Raw genomic sequence first — 21,319 nt, forward strand, 5'->3', positions numbered from 1 at the left:
TCGCGACTTCTGAATAGCTCCTGCGGCAGTGCAGGGCCACCTTGTGATTTTTTGCTGTCGTTTCTCTGACTTGTGTTACCTGACTGCAGTTTGCTGTGGATCTCGGCTTCAGGGGGGGTGAAATAATGTGTGTAATTTGTTGATTTTAGAGTAGTGCACGATGCAGCCAGCGTTCACAGTTATTTGCCAAAATGACACAGGTTCATCTACAGCAAAAGACTGCTCATCAGTGGTCTGGCACCCCTTCATTTTACGGTCTCGGTTTTCAACATCATCTTGGCTTTCTCCTGAGATCTTTGCTCTGCCAGCTTCGTCATGAGATCTGGATACAGACCGCCCACCGTTAGTCCATTCTTTTTGGCTAAACCCTCATTGCAGTTGCAAGTGTATCAGTAGTGGTCGGCGTTGCCATTGCATCAACTTCATGTTAAATTGCAGGGAATGAGGTTGATGCTTCACGTGGATGCCCTGCAGCTAGAACTTTCTTGCTGTAGGCACTGGGCGTTTGCTCGTACGTTATATTCAACAGGGCATGGTGTTTCCCCGATTTGCGTTGCATACAATTTTTAATCACTTGTGTCTTGTTTTCCACATAGAGAAAGGAGATTTCATTGCACTGGATCTCGGCGGTTCTTATTTCCGAATTCTGCGGGTGAAGGTGTCGCACGAAAAAAAGCAGACAGTACAAATGGAGAGCGAAATTTATAATACGCCTGAAGATATCATGCACGGCAGTGGAACACGGGTAAGCTCCTCTTCCTGAGGATGTCTCTGTGAAGAATTAGCTGCTTTCACGCTGCCATTTTAAAAACACACCACAAGAATGACCTTAGCATCATAACAATTGCACCAACAGCGCGCACGGACTCGACTACAGCTCTTTGTCAACACTGAAAATAGACAAGCAAGTAGTTAGTGCAATAGAGCATGCGTGAGTGCTGCAAATCTGCTGTCTTTGTGTGGGAGACTTTTGGCTGACTTAGGGGAAAAATGGCCTAGAAGTAAAAATTCTGACTTTTATAGTAAAGTTACTTTCCACGGATAGGAATGGAGAGCAGGAAAACAGCTTAGTCTTTGTAAGCAACAAGCATGGCCAACCCTGCAATTGTAATGTTAGATGAGGGATAGAAATACCCATGACAGCCGCATATCTGTCCCGGCAGTCTGAGCGACTCTGCACTCGTGAAGAGTACAAGTACATTAGAAAAATTACGGGAAGCTGATAGAATGTTTTGGCACAACTTCAACTTAATTTTTGCTGAATAAATGACAGGGTCTTTTTTCAGTCTCCCATGTTCCAAGAGCAGAAAAAGTTTGGATCCATTTACTTGGACTTCAAATTGGGTTCTTTGGAAGAATTTCTTTTCTTTTTATGATCAGAAAGTGGATTACAATGAATATTTTACTGACAGATTTGTCTCCATGTCAGAGTAAGACAAACCAGGTAGTTTTCATTGTTGGAAAAAGCAAGATTTTTACACTTTTTACTAGAACAAGGTGCTATTTAGCAATATAAGAGACCTGCGGGAAACTTTTAGCTTTTTTCAGAAGAATAAACCAAAGAGGAGAAAAAGAAAAGTGGTGCAAACAGCATTTCTACCCTTAATATATTTTCTGTAATTGTTTTAATGCCCTTAACGTATGTATCTAATAACTGCTGCTGCATTCCTATGCAGTAGCGAGCGTAAGCTGGCAATCACGGCTTGTAAGTAGCACTGATTATAAGCATTGATATCTGAAGCATGGCAATAAAATACCTTTCTTGTAAAGGCTTTTCCCAACAGTATTGCTTCATCTGGCCAAAAGGACACGCAGGAGGGGGCCTGAGCTGAGCTGCCTGTTGCTGGTGGAGGTGGGGGAGTCGGGTGGGCTGCCCGGAGGCAGGTTTGGAGCATGGGTTTGCTTGTCCATTGAGGGCTGTTGGGAGCTGGAGACCAGCAAGGAGCAGGGCTGCCTGCGCCTGTCTGTCCCAGAGGAGGCAAGGCAGGTTGACTTAAGGTGAGACTCGATGGAGACATGGTAAGGGTGGTAAGGAGAAGCCAGGAAAGGAGACATCGGGTCTGCATTCTTTCCAGGGCTCTGTCGAGTTTACGTTTTAATTTTTAAATATCTGAAGGCCATTTGGCTGTCGGGAACCAGCAGCGTGGAGCTCAGACTGATAGGCTTTGTCATGGCTCTTAAACTTAAAGACAGGCGAGCAAGGCTTCCACTGACCCTGGGGGGACAGTCGCTCTCAGTATTTAAGTACCAGGAAAAGAAAGAGGGGAAGTGGAAGCATCATCAGAATCGCATCCGGGTTCGAAGTTGTCCCATGATGATATCCAGCCACGACTAGAAAACGCTCGCTGTGAGACTCCACAGGGAAGCATGGGGGATGCCCAGGAGGCGCACAGGCAGGTGGTGATTTGGTGCTTACGCCTGATGCGTGTCGTTGAGGTTCTCTGAAATCTCTGAGCCAGATTAGAGGAATGCTTGGACTGAACTGCCCGCCCGGGGTAGGCTGCTAATATGTTTTTCAGCAAGCTGTGTCATTAACTTCAGTGAGTTATAATCTTACAGCCTAATATATAATCAGCTTATTGAAGGGATTGTGATTTATGACTTCATGCCTCACTAGCACGGTTCGTTTTGATATTTTCTACTTCATTGCATTCAAACTTCTATTTTTGCCCATCTGTCAGGCACAGGCTGACAGCTTTGCGAGTCAGAGACAGTTCCCTGTCAAAGTCAAGGGCAAAACTCTCATTGACTTCAGCAGTGTAATAACAGGTCTAAAATTTGTAAGAAACCTGTCTTCTGTGTCAACTCACTGAATGGGAGTGTGCCTGAGGCTTGATTGTGGTGTTGCTTTTTGCGTTCTGCCGCCACTGGAGGTAGGTTATGGATTCGTGGCTGTCCTCCCGATCTGAAGCTGTGGTTTCCTTGCTCCTTAAATCTTCCCCATTCAGGGGCTTGAGCCTTGAGCTCAGATCTGCAGTTGCTTGCCAAAGTCTGCTGGCTGCCAGCCAAATGCATCCTTGTGGAGGCTTCTTGGAGCCCGACCTGCGCAGGCAACTTCATGGCCAGAGGAAGTAATGAAGCCTGATATCACATTGCTCAGCGTCCCGTGGTTCTATCGCTTCGGGTCTATAAAGGTGTAAAATCTGACTGGTCCTTTCCTCTTGGCTGCGGCATTCGCTCTGTCTGTCTCTTTGATGTTTGATAAAATAGTGGGCTCGCACTGTTCCCTCCCGCACACTTGTGGGTGGACGGGAATTTTGATTTTTCCTCAGTCTGACTGCCCTACTCTAATGAAATCCGCAGGAACTTTGCAATGCTGCCTATATTGTCTTGTCAGAGTTATTTGGCATTTGTAAGGTTTGGATGTTAATCTGGGCATGGGCACATACAGATGCTTCCTCGAGTCTCATTAGGAAAAATCTTACGACCATCAATGGCAGCAAAATTAATAAATGCTTCCTCTCTTTCTTTTCTCCTTTTGATCAGTCCCTTCCCTCTGTGCTTTATTTATTTTAACCTGGTTTAACGGGAGGTGTCCCTGCCTACGGCAGGGGGGTTGGAACTAGATGATCTTCAAGGTCCCTTCCAACCTAAACCATTCTGTGAGTCTATGATTAAAAACAGTAGCACAGCCAGACCGTGCATCACTGACCAGACGTTGCTACTGCGGTGTCAAGGACATGGCTAATAGTTAACCGCATTTGTCGGTCCAGGCTGCGGAACGGGTTCCGCTCCCGTGCCCCGGCTGCCAGCCCAGAGCCCTACTGCCTCGCCGTGCATTGCTTGCAGCAAGCATGCCGCGCTAGCTCACGGAGGTGAGCTTCGGCACATCGTGCTGGCTCCGCGTGGGCAAACACCGGCACGTGCATGGACTTTTTGGACTGCATTGGGAAAGGTCGGGGATCTTTCGCGGTCGGACTTAGAAAGCAGGTCCCGTCTCTTCTCTATGCAGTTGTGGTTCATTGCATGAGAGGGATTGTTGTAGCAACATCCACAGTCAATGCTTCCTGCTGTCTGAATCCCTGGTTTTTGTTTGCAGTCCTGGGAGCAGCTGAAAGTTTAGTAGGATTCAGTATTTAGCAACATACTATCACCTGGAAAGCATAATAAAAACATATGCTCGCGTTATTTCCGTGTTTCTCCTGAAGTTGCCATATTTTATTACTTAACTATATTTCTTCTTTTCGTAACTCCTTTTTCTCTCCCCCTCATCTGGACAGCTGAAAATAGCCTTACAGAAGTGCAGCAGCGTGGGTTGCTTTCCCATGCCGTTTCACAGCATGCGCTCGGTGAAACGTCCTTGATTTGCCCAGGACAACAAATGGCAACGTTTTCCCTGGGAAACTACTGTACTTCTGCTTAATCAGTTCTGACCTCATTTTAGGAATGAGTTTAAGGTGTTTTGTTAAGTTGTAACATTACAGACACAGCTTCTCGATCTGCTTCGCATGGCAAAATATTCTTCTTCATTTTTTTTATAATTGGTGCAGCCTGTCTGTAGTGCTTCCCCGTCTCTCCGAGACTCTGTAAATTGTTCTTAATAAAGCTGCGCGGGCTAATTGCAACCCACAGATATCTTTTTGTACTCCCTCCCAATTATCCCCAATCTTCAGGGCAGTTTTCCTGGCATCATCCCACCAGTGCTGCAGATGGGGTTGGTTGTTTTGGTTTTTGTTTTTTGGGTTTTTTGTTTGTTTGTTTGTTTTGTTTTGTTTTGTTTTTTTCAGGGGGTGAAAATGTGAAGCACAGTTATCTTTTGGGGCAGGTGGTGACTTCTTCATAGATTTGACATCCATTTCTGGTATGGGTCAGTTCAAGGCATATCTGGCTTTAGGAGTAGATTTGAGATGATGCCCTTTTGGGTGGCTTCTGCAAAGTGCTGGCTTCCTTGGTCTCAGCAGTGCTTGAGTGAAGTAGACGTTGGTCTTCTCTGCGTAGCTGTAAAAGTGCTCAACCTCACGTGGGACTGGATCCCAAGTGTTCTTTTGGGATGCTCCTTCCTGTTATTGAAAGGTTAAAAGAACAGTTTTGCTCTCATCAAACGTTAAGTGGAAAGGTTATGGAAGGCTCGAGAGCCGTGTGCCACCTGTTTCAGGAAAAGCGTTTTTATATGGATGTAAAATATACCATGCAGAATAAAGTGCGTAAAAGGACAATGTATTTCATAATTTATTAATTATTAAGGTATTAATATGCACTGCCTGAGACTATTTTCATAGCTATGTCATTTATATCTCTTAAAATTTGGAGCAGGTATTTTCCCCTTTCCCCTCACCCAGTACAATTTTCATATGCAGTTTGAAATATTTTCTCCCTGAAACCGTATCTCTAATCGTGGTGGTTTTATACTTTCCATTTTCTTACAGCTTTTTGATCATGTTGCTGAATGCCTGGGAGACTTTATGGAGAAACAACAAATCAAAGACAAGAAATTGCCAGTAGGGTTTACGTTTTCTTTCCCGTGCCGACAATCCAAGCTAGATGAGGTAAGAAGGTTTCACAATTTTCATAATATGCAGAAGAGCCACCGCGTTATTAAAACCCTGCTATGAAAGCAGCATCCCAGACAGGTTTCATTTTCGGATAAATGAGAGTTTTATATTTCACCGTCAGGCTTCATTTTTGTGTTTATGTTTCTGTCTGAAAGATCCGGTTAACAGATGACGAAGAGGCATCTGATGTTTCCTACTGCCTCTGCCTCAGCTCCTTGGTATTATGGTTTACTGTGTAAACACAGCGGTGGTTTTGCCTGCCTCCCGTGCAGCCTTTTTCACCTCTCTGTGAAAAAACAGACCCAGCCCAGCAGTGCTTGCTCAGTGTTTTGCTGAACTTCCCGAGTGCACACACCCTGATCCAGACCAGTGTCTCCCTCCTTGAGCATCGGTGCCGAGCCGTGCTGCCGGCTGGGTGCTCAGCGCCAAGGGGGGATCAGGCACGGCAACCTGGGAGCGCCGTGCTTTAAAAAGGGATGGAGATAACCGGCGTTGTAGGAAGCGACTGATGAGACTCCCATGACAAAGGATGCTACGCTATTTTCCTTCTTTTGCTCCTTATAGCACGAATGACTCGGCAGCCTCCTGGTACGGCGTTGCTGTGGCAACGGTGTAGCTAATTAACGCAGGAAAGTTAAATCCGCACAAAACGCTGAGAGGTTGCACTGTTTAAGCACGACCTGCTTTTTTTCTAGCTCGCAGGTCTGTAGGTTAGGCTGGTCCAACAGCTCCCCAGGTGTTGGTGCTGAGGAGGGCCAGGTGAGGCATGGTTTTTATTACGTTTCATACTTCTAGAGCGATGCTGAGAGCCGAAACCAAGGGTGCTTACTAACTCAGGGTCTGAACGTAGCCCAGAACAGAGCGCTGCCTTTTCCCACGTCGGTTCAGAAGAGATGAGTTGATTTTTGGCGCAGCCGTGGTGCATGGGTAAGGCTCAGGACTACTGACTGCAGCAGAGTCATGCCGAGGAGGAGAGCGTGAATTTGAGTTTCCCTCGTGAAAATGCGTTTGGCTGCATGAAAGGCGCTTGGTGTGCGGGCTGGTGTGCTCAAGCCAGCCGGGATAAGGTCATGCTTGTGTGGGGCCGGGACAGGCAGGTAGCATGTGGGGTGGGCTGGGGACACCTGTAGAGACTCGAGATGAGCAGTGGCAGAGCGGACTCTCTTCCTCTGAGAGTTTTTGTGATATTTTGGGCATTTGAAAAATGTGTTTTTCTGGATTCTGTGGGCCAGATTGGTTCCTGGATTGCTGCTTCTGCGAGGCTGGACTTGCCTGGGTGCTGGTTTCTCATGCTTGGTGAGCAGAAGGAGGCAGGGTAGTCCCTGATTTCTCCAAGAATGACAAGGTGGCACTGCATGGTTGGGTCCCGCTCAACCCTGCTGCACTCCAAGGACTCTTCCCCGCCGCTGGAGAAGCAAAAAATCTTTCCAGCACGGTGGCTGCTCACACTGAGAAGAGCTGCTCTCTGCCAGCGTGGTTTGACCCGTTTCCTGAATGATAAAAGTTATGTGGACCAAGGGGCCTTTTTGGCCATTAAAGCTGTGCCTTTGCCCATGGTTCTCACGCGCAGCAGCACAGGCCTTTGCTGGGTTTCAAAATGCTGCTAACAAGGATGGCACAGGGACAAAGCTTAACGCAAACTGAGTTTTTGTGGTTTAGTGGTAGGAATACCTCCTGGTCTGGAAAGAGCTGCCCTAATCCCTCTGTCCCCTGTAGCTTTGGGGCTAAATGCTGTCGCAGTTGGGAGGGTGAAACATGCCCAAGACAAGTGGCTGATTTTTAAGCTGAGGTATGGGCAAGCGTACAGCTGGGCAATGGCTGCTTGCGCCTATAGACTTCAGCTTTTCTGTTTTTTAGCTTCGTGGGCTCTTGTTGTGGTAGACGTGAATATCATGATGGGTATGAAAAGCTGAGCTGATTCGAGTTGTCTTTCCTGTTGACTACTGTCAATGCTCTTTTCTTTCTTTTATTATCATTTACTTGTATACTGAATGCTCCGAATCAGCTAGGCGTTATCTAAATAGAAAAAAAAATCAGACATAGTCATCCCCTTGCGGGGTTTGCAGGTTCTTTACGACAGTTTGCAGACAAGGAATTCAATACCAGTATTTCCTTTTTGGTCCGTGCTGTAAGATGGGGACGTACATTGCTACATTCCCAGTATATCCATTTGCCTTGACCCATAAACATGATCCCACAGCGAAACAAGCCTGGACAGTTGGGACTCCAGGCAGCAAATGTGAGCGGTCTGATCCCCGCTGCAGCCGAGTCCCGGGCGTACAAACATCACATCCCTTCTCTTTAGGCAGTCCCGCGCAGTCAGCTTTTTCTGAAAGCAGTCAATTTCCATGGCCCAAAAGGATTAAATGGTTTTCCAAGAAAAAAACTGTCGAGGAGTAACAGGGAGAAGAGTGGGCTGAAAATGCAAAAAGCAACCAAACCATTTTCTAGCCAGGGAGAGGAAATTTCCCGTCTTTCAGCTTACTGTAACGAGAATCAAAGACTGCCAATTGTCTCAGGTTGTTAGGTCATACAAGAAAAGAGACCTGGAGGTGCATTTGAAGTACAAAAACAACAAACCAACAAATCAATTTGTGTCTTATGGTGGCATTCTGTTGAATATTGCTCTCTTGTTTCATCAGGGTATTCTGATAACCTGGACGAAGCGCTTCAAAGCAAGTGGAGTGGAGGGAGCGGACGTTGTGAGGCTGCTTAACAGGGCCATCAAGAAACGTGGGGTAAATTGTACTTCATTCTTTTTTTAACTCTGTATCAGAGCAAACCGGCGTTTCTTTGTCAGGGACCACCCTTCATGTCACTGACCTGAGCGTGAGATCTGAGTGATGGTGCAGCTCTGCTTTCTCGCATGAAGGTGTGTGGTTTTGCCGCTGGCTGGGAAAAATGGAGCGACATCAGAGTTGCGATGTGGAAGCTGAGATTTTCCTCATAGCACAAACCGGAGTTACTATGGTGTGGCTCGTTGCTGGCAACCTTCAGCAATTTTGTCGCTTTCCAAAAACTGAGAAAGTGCTGTGTGTCAGCTTTTCAGAGGTACTGACACATCCCATTCCTGAGAAAATTGTGTCTCATGGTCTGGGCTCAGCTGAGTTGTGCAACTGTCTTGTTTGGGAGCAGGAGAGGAGCGGAGTAGAAGAGAAGGGGGATTTCGGGCTCAGTGAGTTTCTCACTGCTGATTTTATAGAGGGTGAAGGTGACCAGGTTGCTGATTTAAACATATAAAAAGGCACTGAGTGTGAGATGGAATGAATTTGGGTTTGCGTAATACTTGCAGCCAGGTGATATGTTGTTTACTCAGCATCCAAATTCGTCGGAAACTGGGCAGTATTTGGGCAGTTGTGGGCTCTTAAGCAAACCTGAGTTTTACTGTCTCTGAACAACATTACTATAGTCAGTTACTATCATTAGACTTGATATCAGGTAGAATAACACACTGAAGAAGCTGGAAAGGAATGAGTGCATGTCATTTGGATAGCTTATTTAATTGCATTATTTGCTAATATTTTTGTGTTCGAATCTTCACTTGAAATAAAACTCCTAGGGGTTTTAAGTGAATTCTATGAGAGATACGTAACTGGGGAATATTTTCTAGATTGACTCCTCAAGCAACTGCATCAAATTACTGCCTGATGTTTAACTGCCGAGTTCTTCCCTCCCTCGTGTATAGCCCTCTTCTTTCCTGCCTAAGGGTGCTTATGTGAGAGCAGGTCTTTGCTCTCTAGAATTACACGACTGCTGTTTCATTGTTTGCCTGGTGCATTAGTCTGCTGCCGTTGTCATCTTGGGTACGTGGGATGGGGAACTGGCAGACGGAACAGGTGATATTTAAAAAGATGAGCTGTGGTATTCGGGCAAATTACTCGTCTCCTGTTCCTTGTGAAATTAGTTGATGTAAGCAAACCGGTGATAAACACAAGCGGTGTTTTCCAGAGAAGCCATATGGTCCAACTAACGTTTTGTTCCTCCGTCAGGACTACGATGCAGATATCATGGCTGTTGTAAATGACACCGTTGGGACTATGATGACCTGTGGTTTTGATGACCAGCGTTGCGAAGTTGGCTTGATCATTGGTAACACACATTGCTGCTGCAGCATGCACATGGCTTTTCTCCCTTTGCCTGGCCTGTTTGGTTAGCACCTTCTGATGTCCTTTCCCTAAAGGCACTGGCACCAACGCCTGCTACATGGAGGAGATGCGGCACATCGACCTGGTGGAAGGGGACGAGGGCAGGATGTGCATTAACACGGAGTGGGGGGCCTTTGGAGATGACGGCTCGCTGGAAGACATCAGGACCGAGTTTGATCGAGAGATCGACCGTGGATCCCTTAATCCTGGGAAGCAGCTGTGAGTGAGGCAGTTATTTGTGAGCTTTGCTTCTTTTGTCTTCTGCTCCGTGCTCCCTTTTCTGCTTGTGTTATGAGTTCAGCAGTTCAAGAAGGCTCAGCTTGGCCATGGTGAGGCAAACTGCAGGCTGGGCTGGGTGGTGCAGCGGCACGGCTGGCTTCTGCTTCCCAGTGTTGCCCGTGGACCACCGGGTGACTGCTGCTGTCCTCTTCTGCAGGTTTGAGAAGATGGTCAGTGGGCTGTACATGGGGGAGCTGGTGAGGCTCATCCTGGTGAAGATGGCCAAGGAGGGGCTGCTCTTTGAGGGGAGAATCACCCCTGAGCTTCTCACCAAAGGAAAGTTTGAGACGAAGCACGTTTCTGCCATAGAAAAGTGAGTACCTCTCCCTTTTCACCCCCTGGGGTTCACAGTGACTCCAAATGTTAATTTTCCAGCATCTCTTTTCGCTTTGTGGGGAGATGTGCTGTGTTGGGAGCGGCTGCCATCCTCCAGTGCAGATGCTGAGCCGGCATGTAGGGACCCTCAGCCGACAGCCCGTGCCCTCCTCCCTGAGATTTCTTCCTTTTTCTGTGTTGGGAGGAACGATGAAAAACCTACCGGTCTCCGCAGCCTACAGGGTATGCACTGCGCTACCTCTCACCCTCCTCGCAAAAACTCAGAAGTTGCTACCCTGCAGCTAAACACAGGAGGGAATTGGCTTAGTGCCTCCTCGCAAATACTTGTGTCGCTCCTTGCTGTATCCACGGGATCGCTGGGCAGAAAGAAAACAAGCATGACAAGGCAGAGCATTCAGTCTCGTAGGCAGTGCCGGGTGCTACATGGCGACCTCTGAGCTATGCGCCAGCTGGTTTCTTATGGTGTCATCACCCCTTTGGTCAGTACTTACTGGCTCTTCCCCCCCCATCCCCCCCCACCCCCCCCGCATTTTTAAAATTCATATCACTGGGATAGTTTGTACTGTAGTCATTGGGCCGGCTTTTTCTTTTCGAAGCGCTGCTGGTTTTTGGTGCGCATGTATAGAGGTACTGTCGATGGTGAGCACAACGCCAAGGGAACAGCCCGTAAATTCTACAATGCCTGTTGCCCCCTGCCCTGTTTTACTCCTGTCGCTGCAGACTGTCTTATCTGAATAGCTTTCCATTAAATGTGCGTGTTCATTCGTCTTACCCACAGCGGTCCCCGTAACAGACCAATGTAATGTTGAACAACAATGAGAAAAATGCAGTTATTGAGAAATTCACCAAAATTTGCCCTGAAATCCCACCTTGCTCCCTGAAGAGCACTTTGGTTATAAGTAGGGGGCACATCCCCGTGCAGCTTCAAATTTCTAGCTGATGCTAGCAAGATGCAAGAGTCCTTAAAAAAGATGTATGGAGTGCAGTTAGTAATGACAAGATACACTCCATGTCTTTTTTGTCTGGGAAATGACCGAGCTGGACGTGGATAAGTTTTGCCAGAAGCTTTGCTCTCAGGCTGGGTGCTAATGTGGGAAAATGCAGTGCAAGAGGCAGAAACTCGGTGAGGTTGTAAAAGTCTGAAAAGAGACCCACTAGGATGAAATCGCTTAGGCAACCTTCACTCAGGGTTTTGTTTTTCACGCTGGGCTTAATTTATTGAGACACATGAGCAAGCGAGCGTGGGATTAGGTGTACGCTCAGGCCTGTGCTGAATTTTGGGGCTGGTGTGTCCTGCTCCAGCGAGGACAAGCTGTTCCAAGTCTAAGGCAACAATGTGATGAAAAAGCATTTTCATTCTTCCAGGTCTGTAAAACTGCTCGGGATTTGCTGACTTTCGGGGGGGGGGGGGGGTGCACTGAAGGAGCTGTCATGGGGTTGCTGCTCTGCTTTGGGTCTGGCACTGTTGGACCAACAGCAGGCTGAGCTGCACGCTGTGCTCCTGGGGGCTGGTCCCGGTCCCATGCTTCGTGCTTTTGCTTTCGAAGTAGGAGACTTGGTCGGACCATCTGGCACAAGGAAAATGCGGTCTGTTGTGGTTTCACAGGTTTCCAGTGGCATGATGTACTTGTTGCCTTGCGGAAAACGAAGCTGAAGGAGGGCAGGCTCTTGGGTGCTTATGGGAGTGATCATGCTGCTCATAGGGTGGCTGCTGTAGGACCTGGAATTGCGTGGTTTGTAGGCGGCATGTTTGCACCAGGCTTTAATGGAAAGCTGTTCCTATCTGTGAATGAATGTGTATTTAGAGCATTTTAATTCAAGCCTCACGGAGCCTTCCCAGTCCAGATCTCTAAGAAATTTTTTTTCTAGCCCCTTTCTCAAACCCCAGGCAGGGACACCCTTGGTTGGATGTGCCTCTGTCCTGCGTTTTATAGCTCCCCCACGAAGGAGTAGCCTTTATTTCTCTCTCTTTGTAGGAGCAAAGAAGGTTTGAACAAAGCCAAAGAAATTTTAACCCGCCTGGGGGTGGAGCCGTCCCACGAGGACTGCATCGCCGTCCAGCACGTCTGCACCATCGTGTCCTTCCGCTCGGCCAACCTGGTGGCCTCCACGCTGGGTGCCATCCTCAACCAGCTGCGGGATAACAAGGGGGTTGGCCGTCTCCGGACCACCGTGGGGGTCGACGGTTCCCTCTACAAGATGCATCCGCAGTGAGTCCCACCGCTCCTGACGTTAAATGCTCTTCATCTTCCATGGCCTCTAGTTTGCAAAGGGTTGAGCATGTAACCCCAAGATGTCACCCAGGCGTGTGGTCTGGGTGTGTGATGAGGCACCCGAACCATGAGCATGGGGATTTGGTCTGGGATGGGGAGCTCAGTGGAAAGGAGAGATGTCCTAAGTTGAAGAAGTAGGGACACTACAAAAAAGATTATAAAACAAACAAAACCAAACAACAAAACTACAAAGAAAAGAACCAAAACTCCAAGTAACTGGGTACTGCAATATCAGTGCAGACTATGGTGGTTTGAGTACATACCTTAAGGGTTCTCAATAGACCTCTTGGAAGGAGAGTTTCTTTGTACAAAATATTACTTTGTGCCCATGGATTGGGCTTTGAGGAGACTCGCATTAATGCAGTTTGATCTCCATTTTCAGTTTAAACTCGGTTGTTTTGAAAATGACTGTGCTGAACCCAATTTTTTTTTAAGTCTTTTCTGAAGATATACTTGGAAACCAGGGAAAAAATTGGTGCTTACATTTCTGTGGCCTTTTAAAAACTGGCTTTGTCTTGTTTTTTCCCATCTTGAAAGTTACACTTTTGGTCAAACAGCTGTTTAGATTTATGTAGAAATCAGCGAGGAAGTTGAGCTCTTCTGCTGTGGGTGTACCTGGTCCTGGTAACAGGGTTTGGTGCGAGTCTTAATGTCAAAAATAACCCCACTGCCCAAGCCCTAATGGTGCAGATGTTTGGGAGTGACTGCTGGCCTGTGTGTGTGTGCTGGGAGAGCAGCACCTGCGTAAGGGTTTCCAAGTTCAGCATAAAGAAATATGCCGTGTGGAGGTGGGGTTTATGCACACATGGTAAAAGGCTTTTATTTATTAAATAATAACTGGTGATAAAAAGTCAGTCTCCGGTCTCGGCTGTGGGATTTAGCTGTGGGGACCGAAGGGGAGCAGAAGCACGGCGTACAGGATGTACCTTGGCATCGGAGCTGGCTGGGAGGGCTAAGTGAGAAAACTTTTGAAAGGAGAAAGATGAGAAACTGAAAATGAAACATTGAACATGATTTTGTTGAAAAAAAAATATTGTAAAGTTATGAAAACCATAAAATTTTGGTAAAAAAATTTCCAAGAATGCTATTTTGACTGGCTTTTCCAGATGGGCAGGTCTAGGGTGTGTTAAGATAACATACACGGGCAATTTTTTGTTTCTGAACTGTTTCCCCACACCATCTAACCCAATGAGTTCAGGACAGCTTGATGACCCCAGGAGAGGAGATTGGTGCAGCATTTGGAGCCAGCTGGTTTCTCCCACCTTGGGTCAGGTTTAGGGGATGACACTCTGATTTCCCCCCCCACCCGCTTTTTGCTGGCTTTTCTTAGAAATTCAGGAGAAAAGAGGACATAGGGAAGAACTGCTCTCCCCATGTGGTTTTCCCCTACTTGGGGGGCTGTAGCTAGTTTGGGGGTGATGAGGCTCCTCGCTCCCCTGGCAGTTGGTCCGTGTCAGCAGCATAGATTTTGGGGGCGGTGGGAGAAGCCACGCCAGACGGTGGGCTTGCAGCCTCCCCTCCCTGCAGGTACGCCCGGCGCTTGCACAAAACCACCCGGCGCTTGGTGCCCGACTCAGAAGTGCGGTTCCTGCTGTCAGAGAGCGGCAGCGGGAAGGGAGCAGCAATGGTGACGGCAGTGGCGTACCGGCTGTCGGAACAGCACCGGCTCATTGACGAGACGCTGGCTGAGTTCAAGCTCACCCACGAGCAGCTGCTGCAGGTGAAGAAGAGGATGAGGGCAGAGATGGAAGCAGGGCTGAAGAAGAAGACGCATGAGACTGCCAAAGTGAAGATGCTGCCCACCTTCGTCCGCAGCACACCGGATGGGACAGGTAGAGGCATGGCTTGGCTGTGGGGTGCCGAAAATGGGCTCCTGGCAGCGGGGTTTGGGTTTGCTAGAGGGTGAGCAGATCTGGTGCAATGAAGTAGGAGCCTCCTGAGATGTCCAAAGGAGGGAATCCCAGCCTGTGCTGCCCTTGCGCTGGTTGCTGGCAGCCTGGCCCCGTGTCCTTGCCCCAGGACCTGGGGGGAGAAAACCCATAACTCAAACCCAACTGAACACCATCTGCGCAACCTGGGTAGTTCTTTGCATTTCAGGGTGGCTGGCCAAATTTCTGCTTTCTCTCAGGGAACGGTTGTGTGGGTCCTCTTTCCCTTGTTGGTTTAAAACAAAACAAAACCACAAAAAAGCCACAAAAAAAAAAGGGCTGGAATATTCAGAGCAGAATCTGAAATCCTCCTTTGATGAGGATCTTCCCAGCTGAGCGTTTCTAAGAGATTTTATATCCAAGTGCTTTCTGGGGAAAGCGCTTCTTGAGATGTTGCTTATGCTTCTTTAAATACACGCACATATTCTTTTACAGAGAACGGAGACTTTCTGGCACTTGACCTTGGAGGGACAAACTTTAGAGTTTTGCTGGTGAAAATCCGCAGCGGTAAAAGGAGAACAGTTGAGATGCACAACAAGATCTATGCCATTCCTATAGAGGTGATGCAGGGAACGGGAGAAGAGGTGAGTATTTGTGTTTCTCCTTTGCAGCACTGCTGCTTTTTCAATACCTTCTTAAGAGCATGGAACAGGTACAACTTCAAATGCGTGGCTTTTCTCTTTAAAGCTGTTTGATCACATCGTTACCTGCATTTCTGACTTCCTGGATTATATGGGCATAAAAGGCGCACGTCTTCCTCTTGGCTTCACGTTTTCCTTCCCTTGCAAGCAGACCAGCCTGGATGCTGTAAGTTCCTTGGTATCTTTTGAATCTGCTTTTGTGCTTATGCTGGGCCGGATTTCTCCGCCTTCGTACCATCTACGTGACACTTATAGGGAGGTAGTACAAGGGGAGGGTTCATGCTCTAACCCTGACCACTACGGCTGCTCCTATAAATAGTTCCTTTAAAGGTAGTAATGCAAATGCTGCTCAGCCCATGTCTGTGACCGATAAGAGCACTTACGTTTTCCGTGGTGGCGATACCCCTTTTTTAAGGTATTGTGTTTTTTCCAATTGTATAAACCTGCTGGACTGTGATGCTTCCCGGGTTTTGCGAGCAGTAAGCAAAAGTCCAGTCCTGCTGCCAGCTCCTCTGGATGGAGCGGATGGACCAGTGCCTGCTTGGCTATGTCACCCTGTGGGTGACAGTGTAGCCTGCAGCGTGTTTTTGCTGTGTGTACCCTTTTTCTCTTTGCTTTCATGTTTAACTTCTTCACTGCCACATACTTCCACCAGCTCCACCTGTGCAGCTGTTAATAGTTTCCTTCTTGTCTACGTAGCACTTTTTTTGAAGAAAGACGTCACACTTTTTTTTTTTTTGAGTTTTTTGTTGTGTTACACTTGGGTTTTATTTTGAGCTTGTTGCATTGCTCTGGAAATTTGGAGGCCAAGTATGATTAGTAGCTTTAGAAGCAAATTCCACGTATATAAGGAGATATTCCTTTTCATTAGCGACTCTTCTGTATAACCTCACACCGAGCCATTTGAAATGTCAAGTGTACAGAATAACACTTGAGTCTTAGTGAAAATAAGATGAGTATTCATATATAAGGAAGGAGGAAATAGGCAGCGATATTAGGAGCGGCGTTCAAATGTCCAGCTCTCAAATGCTGTCGTCTTACTGATGATAGTAGGCTTGGTCAAGCCAGGGAGACTTCAGAGTGTGACTGAGAGAGAAGACAGGTTGTTCAGCAAAACGTGGCACCCATGTTGGTGAATACTGGAGAACCCCCTCCTTCAGCTGAGGGCTTCTCTGTGTCCGTGTATCGACTAGCCATAAATACTCATGGCCGTTTGCTGGGGTCAGAGCTGCAGTACGCGATAACCTGTGGTCACCTGTGTGAAGTGTTGTGATTTTGTGCTTTTATGGGCTGGGGAGGTGAGCAAATGCAGTGAAGTTATGAGGGAGAGATGCCCAGTGAGTGTCCCTTAGAGGATGGTAGGATTTTTGGGGCAATCTGTAGTGCAGCAGGAAACTTTGATAACCTATTTTCTTTCTTTTTAGGGTATCCTTCTCAATTGGACAAAAGGCTTCAAAGCTACAGACTGCGAGGGAGAAGATGTGGTGTATCTGCTTAGAGAAGGAATTAAAAGGAGAGAGGTGATTTTTCTTTTGGTCGTGTTTTCTTTTTCTCCTCCTACTTCTCCTTCTCCTCCAGACTTGACAGACCTCGTGGGTCAGGCCGGTTCCCCCTCGCAGGGTTTGTGTGCCATGAGGAAACGGGCTGTGCCTCCTGCCCTGTACAGAAGGTGTCTGCCTTGCAGCAGGTCCAGATACAGCAGCTCCTGACGCCGTGTGGCGGTGCCGGCTCCGATGCTGACATGTCGCCTGACCACCACGTCGGATGGTCTGGAGGTTGTGCAGTGGAAATGGGAGAGTTCAGCCACCAAACCAAAGTTGCTACTCAAAATAAGCCACACTGGGGATTTTGTTTCATTGCTTGTTGGGTTTTTTTTTGTTCCCCCCCCCCCCCCCCCCCCCCCCCCTCCCCGAGACTTCTAACTTGCTAAATTTGACAGAACTTTCAAGGCTTCTTTCAAACTCTGTGGCATTTTTCACTGCATCAGAGCATGGAGAAGGCAGGAGTTTTCAATGTAGTGATTGCAGGAATCCACCCCAGTGCAGCCTAAATGACAGTTTTCCCCCTTCCCAACCCATGTTCTTGAAAAAGCCTCAAGCCGCTTAGCTGAATCTTTCTAGGAAAGGAAGAAAAATAGCCTGAGGAGAGATTAATTTTAGCAGAGTTTTATCAGCAAGTGAAAAGAGAATCTTACAAACCTTTGCTACTGGATTTGCTATGGCACTGCTGTAATATAGAATGACAATAGCCCTCTACCATATGGCTATATACAAGATCTGTACTTAAATATATCTAAGCCGAAGAAAACAGCCAGGAATATACTTTCTTCTGAAGACACAGTCTATTGTAGGTAGAGCATGTGAGGGGCCTTAGCTTACCTGCTAGTAGATTAAGTTCCTATTTCTGCATGTGTAAAATAAGTCTGATACTTTTGGTTGTTTGTTTCTGGTGTGCTTTGACAGAGTTCCCAATGGTGTACTCCTTTTGTGTCCCCTTTGGTGTGTGTGGGGTTGCCCCAAGCCCAGAGTTCTCACTGTTTTATTTTTCTCTTCCAAAGGAGTTTGACTTGGATGTGGTGGCCGTGGTGAATGATACGGTGGGCACAATGATGACTTGTGCTTATGAAGACCCAAACTGTGAAATCGGACTCATTGTGGGTACGTGTTAGAGCTGCTTTTTGTTTGGCACTTCTTTATCAAACAGCACGTCGCCGCATCTGTCTGTATTCTCACAGAGACATCCCTCTGGTTAACTGAAAATAGAGCTAGGGTGTCCAGGAGTGAAAGATTTTAAGATTAACAGCTATCCTTTCAGAAGCAAGCTGCGTGAAGGAATTAAGAGCAAAATTCGGCAGCCAGCTTAGTTCTGTGCGTGATCAGCTGAGATAAGCACGGGCTGTAATACTGAACGAATCCTGCCTGTTCTAACTGGGAAGGCACTGTGCTGCTGGGGAAGCGAGCAACCATGGGCTCGGGTAGCCTCACCAGCTCCTGGGGTATCTTAGTTTATCCCATAAGAGTTTCCCTGCCAGGGTGTTCAGGTAGCCCACAGCTTCCCTTGAGCACGTGGTCTCTCAGAATAAACTTGTGAAGCACGGCCACAATTCCCAAACGGCACGTGGTGGAAAGCTCTGATGGACAAAGTGCAGTGACTGACTTTCACCCTTCCCAGCAGTGAGACAGCTGAGATAATGCCACAGGCTACTGCTAATGCCTTCGCAAACGCCACGCGGGACGCCTGTGGCGCAAGGTGGTGTGAATTCCCAAAGCTCTCCAGAGAAAGGAGTTTTCAGTGGGGAGAGGAGGGCAGGAGGCACCTGCTTCCGGACGCGCGGTGGCTCATAGGAAAACAAAACGCCACCAATTTCTCCTCCAGACAGCTGGAAAACATCCAGGATGAGTCAGCACGGTGCAGCGTGGGTAGGAAACTGTGTCTGCGCAGCTCCGTCGGTGACGTGTTTTCAGGGACAGAGTTGCTGGTGGGAAGGACGGCGCGTCCTTGGGGCGCCGAGGGCATCCTCTGAGGACCGTCTGCTGCAGCCCTGCCAGATAGGCTCTCCAGCCAGCCTGTCTGTGTGCGGAGCAGGGGGTCGGAGGTGGCCGGGGTACGTCTGGGGTAATGAAAGCGATAAGCCCCGGGGCTCTGACAGCTCCTTCTGCCCTGCCTGAATTGCTTCGTCCAGGCTGACGACGCTTAATGAGGAGCTTGCGTGAGCTGGCGGTCGCCGTGCTCTCCCAAGTGCAGGGAGGTGGGTGAACTTTCCCGCTGTTGCTTGGCAGGGAAAAATGTTCTTGCAAGGGTGAGTTCACGTCACGCCGGCGGCCTGTCTCTGCCCAGTGCCACCTCTCCTGCCCCAGGACAGTCGATGCTTTGAGCTTCCGCTGTTGAATACTTTGGAAACTGCCGCTGATGAGACCAGGTCTCTGCATTTCATCTGCTGGCAGCAGGAGGTCATCTAAAAGCCTGTCAGACTGACAGCCTGAATTTCATAGGTATCCACATACTCTGGCAGCACTTACTTAGCTCGTTCTGGATGACAAGGTTTGGCATTGGGAGACTGGCCAGTGAGAGGATCTGTTTTTGCTCAGACTTTATTGATACAGTACCCAAAAAAAATCGCAAAGGAAAACAGACTTGCTGATATAATTGGTGCAAAATCTGTGATGCGGGGTTAAATGAGAGGTTCAGTAGGCAACTTCAAGAAAACTTTTGCCCCAGGTAGCAGCAAAAGCTGCCTCTCTTTGCTGATAAAGCTTTGCTCCCTGAGGACTCTGCGTACATGAAGCACTTTGTAATTGCCACGCTCCTTAGGATCCCCTTTAAGCGGAATCAGATAGGGCATCATTTCAACATGGAAGTGACCTTCCTGCCAGAGAAACTATTTAAGCAATTTGAATCAGAAAAAAAGACCAAACAAACTAAAAACTACCCTGCAATTAGCTGGTAAAGCCCCTGGTGTTTTCTTTGCCTGATGCTTCAGAACTTGCTGAGGTTTTCAGTTCGGCAAATTTTTCCCCTGAGTTTTGTGGGTCTGTGGGCTTTGTGGAAGGTGGTTCCTGACTTTAAAATCCAGCTGGTTGCTTGCTGCGGTTCTGGGTTCAGAAGCGAATGAGGGTTGGTGTGCCAAAAGTGCCGCACTGCTGCTCCTCCCTGCGGCAGGGGACCCTCAGCCCAGCTGGCCTGGGTGAACCTCTTCTCCAAGTCACCCTGAGCAGTGCACCTCAGCGGTAATATTTTCTCAATTCAGGATTACTGAAGAGTGGTGTTGTGTTCTTTTTTGTTTTTTGGGTTTTTTTTGTGATGTTTCAAATGATGATTTGACTTCATCATTCAGGAAAAAGCACATTCAAGATGCCCCAGAAGGTTTTGTCAGGGCTGTCGTGCTTGTTCTAGTGTTGTTTTGTTCCAAACAAAGAGCAATTTCGGTATTTTCTTCTTTCAGGAACTGGCAGCAATGCCTGTTACATGGAAGAGATGAGAAACATAGAGATGGTGGATGGTGAGCAAGGACGGATGTGCGTGAACACGGAGTGGGGAGCATTCGGGGATAATGGATGCCTGGACGATATCAGGACAATATATGACAAAGCAGTTGATGACTATTCACTAAATGCTGGAAAGCAAAGGTACTGCGGGATAAATGGTGTGCTAAGTATAAGCCAGGCTGCCTTAAATGCTTTTAAGAGACAATTGGATTTCTCCCTAGTTGGAGAAGGGACTGGTTAAGAGTCGAAAATGACTGCAGCCTTGCTATCCTGTGGGACCTTACTTTGCGGTGCTTTTCCTGGTCGCTGCATTTCTGCAGCTTGTTTGCCGCTGTGGGACTGCGGCAGGTTTTTTCACGAGAACTTCAAGGGTCTTGAAATTGCTAAGAGACCTTTATTTTTATTTTTTTTTTTTCCTCATCCTGTGTTGTACTAAGGGGTTTAAGATGGCTTGTCATTCTTTTGCTCTTGGTCTCAGTTTAATCTCTTTTAGCTGAACTCTCTTTGTTAGAGGGCTCTGCCTCTAGAAATCCTCAATCTGGATCAGCCTGGAGCTGGAGCTGCTTGGAGCTGCTCACTGCAAAGCAGTCAGGAGCTTTCTAGCAGTTGCAGCCAGGTCTGATTTCAGGCATTTTTCTGGATGAAATATGTCATATTAGAGGACTTGCCTTTCTTGGCCCTGGAGTTTGGATCCCATTTTGAGGGTCCAGCTCTTGTTTGGGCAAGTGCTTCCTTGCCCCCTTCAAGAAGGGGCTGTCAAGGAGATGTACTCAGTGCTGATGAAACTGTCTGAGACTTCTGCATGCCCAGGCTGCAATTTTTCATAATTTCTCTGCAGCAATCCTTCAATGCCAGGAGCTTTTAAAAATATTTTTGTGGCTGGAGTAAATCTGCCTGAAAACCTGGAGGACGCAGACAAGTTGGCAGGTCCCTTGGGAAGCTCTTTAGAAGTTAGGGCTCAAATAGACCCCGAGAGGCAGATGCTGAGCGAGCCTGATGCAGCGGCAGAGTTGGCATGGAGTAAGCAGCGAAAGGCAGTAGCGGGGACTGCCAGGGGGGAGTAATTTATTCCAGAGAGAATTAGGCACTCAAGAGGGAGGACACTTGCTGGGTACAAGCCTGAGAGAGCTCGTCGTATTAAATGGACTTCGTGGCCTGCTTCCAGCAGGATGGCGTGCTGGGCTCCGCTCAATCCGGGGCAGAAACCCTGCTTTAGAGCTTCAGGAGGTGAAATAAAGGA

The 21,319-nt window shown here is 47.8% G+C and overlaps 1 protein-coding gene across 2 annotated transcripts in view; it reads left to right on the top strand.

Annotated features, from left to right (window-relative positions):
- HK1 (hexokinase 1) overlaps window positions 1-21,319 on the top strand; it is a 38,256-nt gene that overhangs the window by 11,380 nt on the left and 5,557 nt on the right. The window contains exons 3-15 of one of the 2 annotated variants that reach the window (XM_082486762.1): window positions 597-745; window positions 5,367-5,486; window positions 8,135-8,230; window positions 9,482-9,581; window positions 9,673-9,856; window positions 10,074-10,229; window positions 12,229-12,462; window positions 14,053-14,357; window positions 14,889-15,037; window positions 15,141-15,260; window positions 16,519-16,614; window positions 17,652-17,751; window positions 20,037-20,220. In XM_082486762.1, coding sequence (XP_082342888.1) covers window positions 597-745; window positions 5,367-5,486; window positions 8,135-8,230; window positions 9,482-9,581; window positions 9,673-9,856; window positions 10,074-10,229; window positions 12,229-12,462; window positions 14,053-14,357; window positions 14,889-15,037; window positions 15,141-15,260; window positions 16,519-16,614; window positions 17,652-17,751; window positions 20,037-20,220 — 1,993 coding nt within the window. The remainder of the gene's footprint in view (window positions 1-596; window positions 746-5,366; window positions 5,487-8,134; window positions 8,231-9,481; window positions 9,582-9,672; window positions 9,857-10,073; window positions 10,230-12,228; window positions 12,463-14,052; window positions 14,358-14,888; window positions 15,038-15,140; window positions 15,261-16,518; window positions 16,615-17,651; window positions 17,752-20,036; window positions 20,221-21,319) is intronic. The other variant, XM_082486761.1, reaches the window with a different exon arrangement.

Source organism: Vanellus vanellus, assembly GCF_965231255.1.
Source record: "Vanellus vanellus genome assembly, chromosome: 7".
Classification (NCBI taxonomy): domain Eukaryota; kingdom Metazoa; phylum Chordata; class Aves; order Charadriiformes; family Charadriidae; genus Vanellus; species Vanellus vanellus.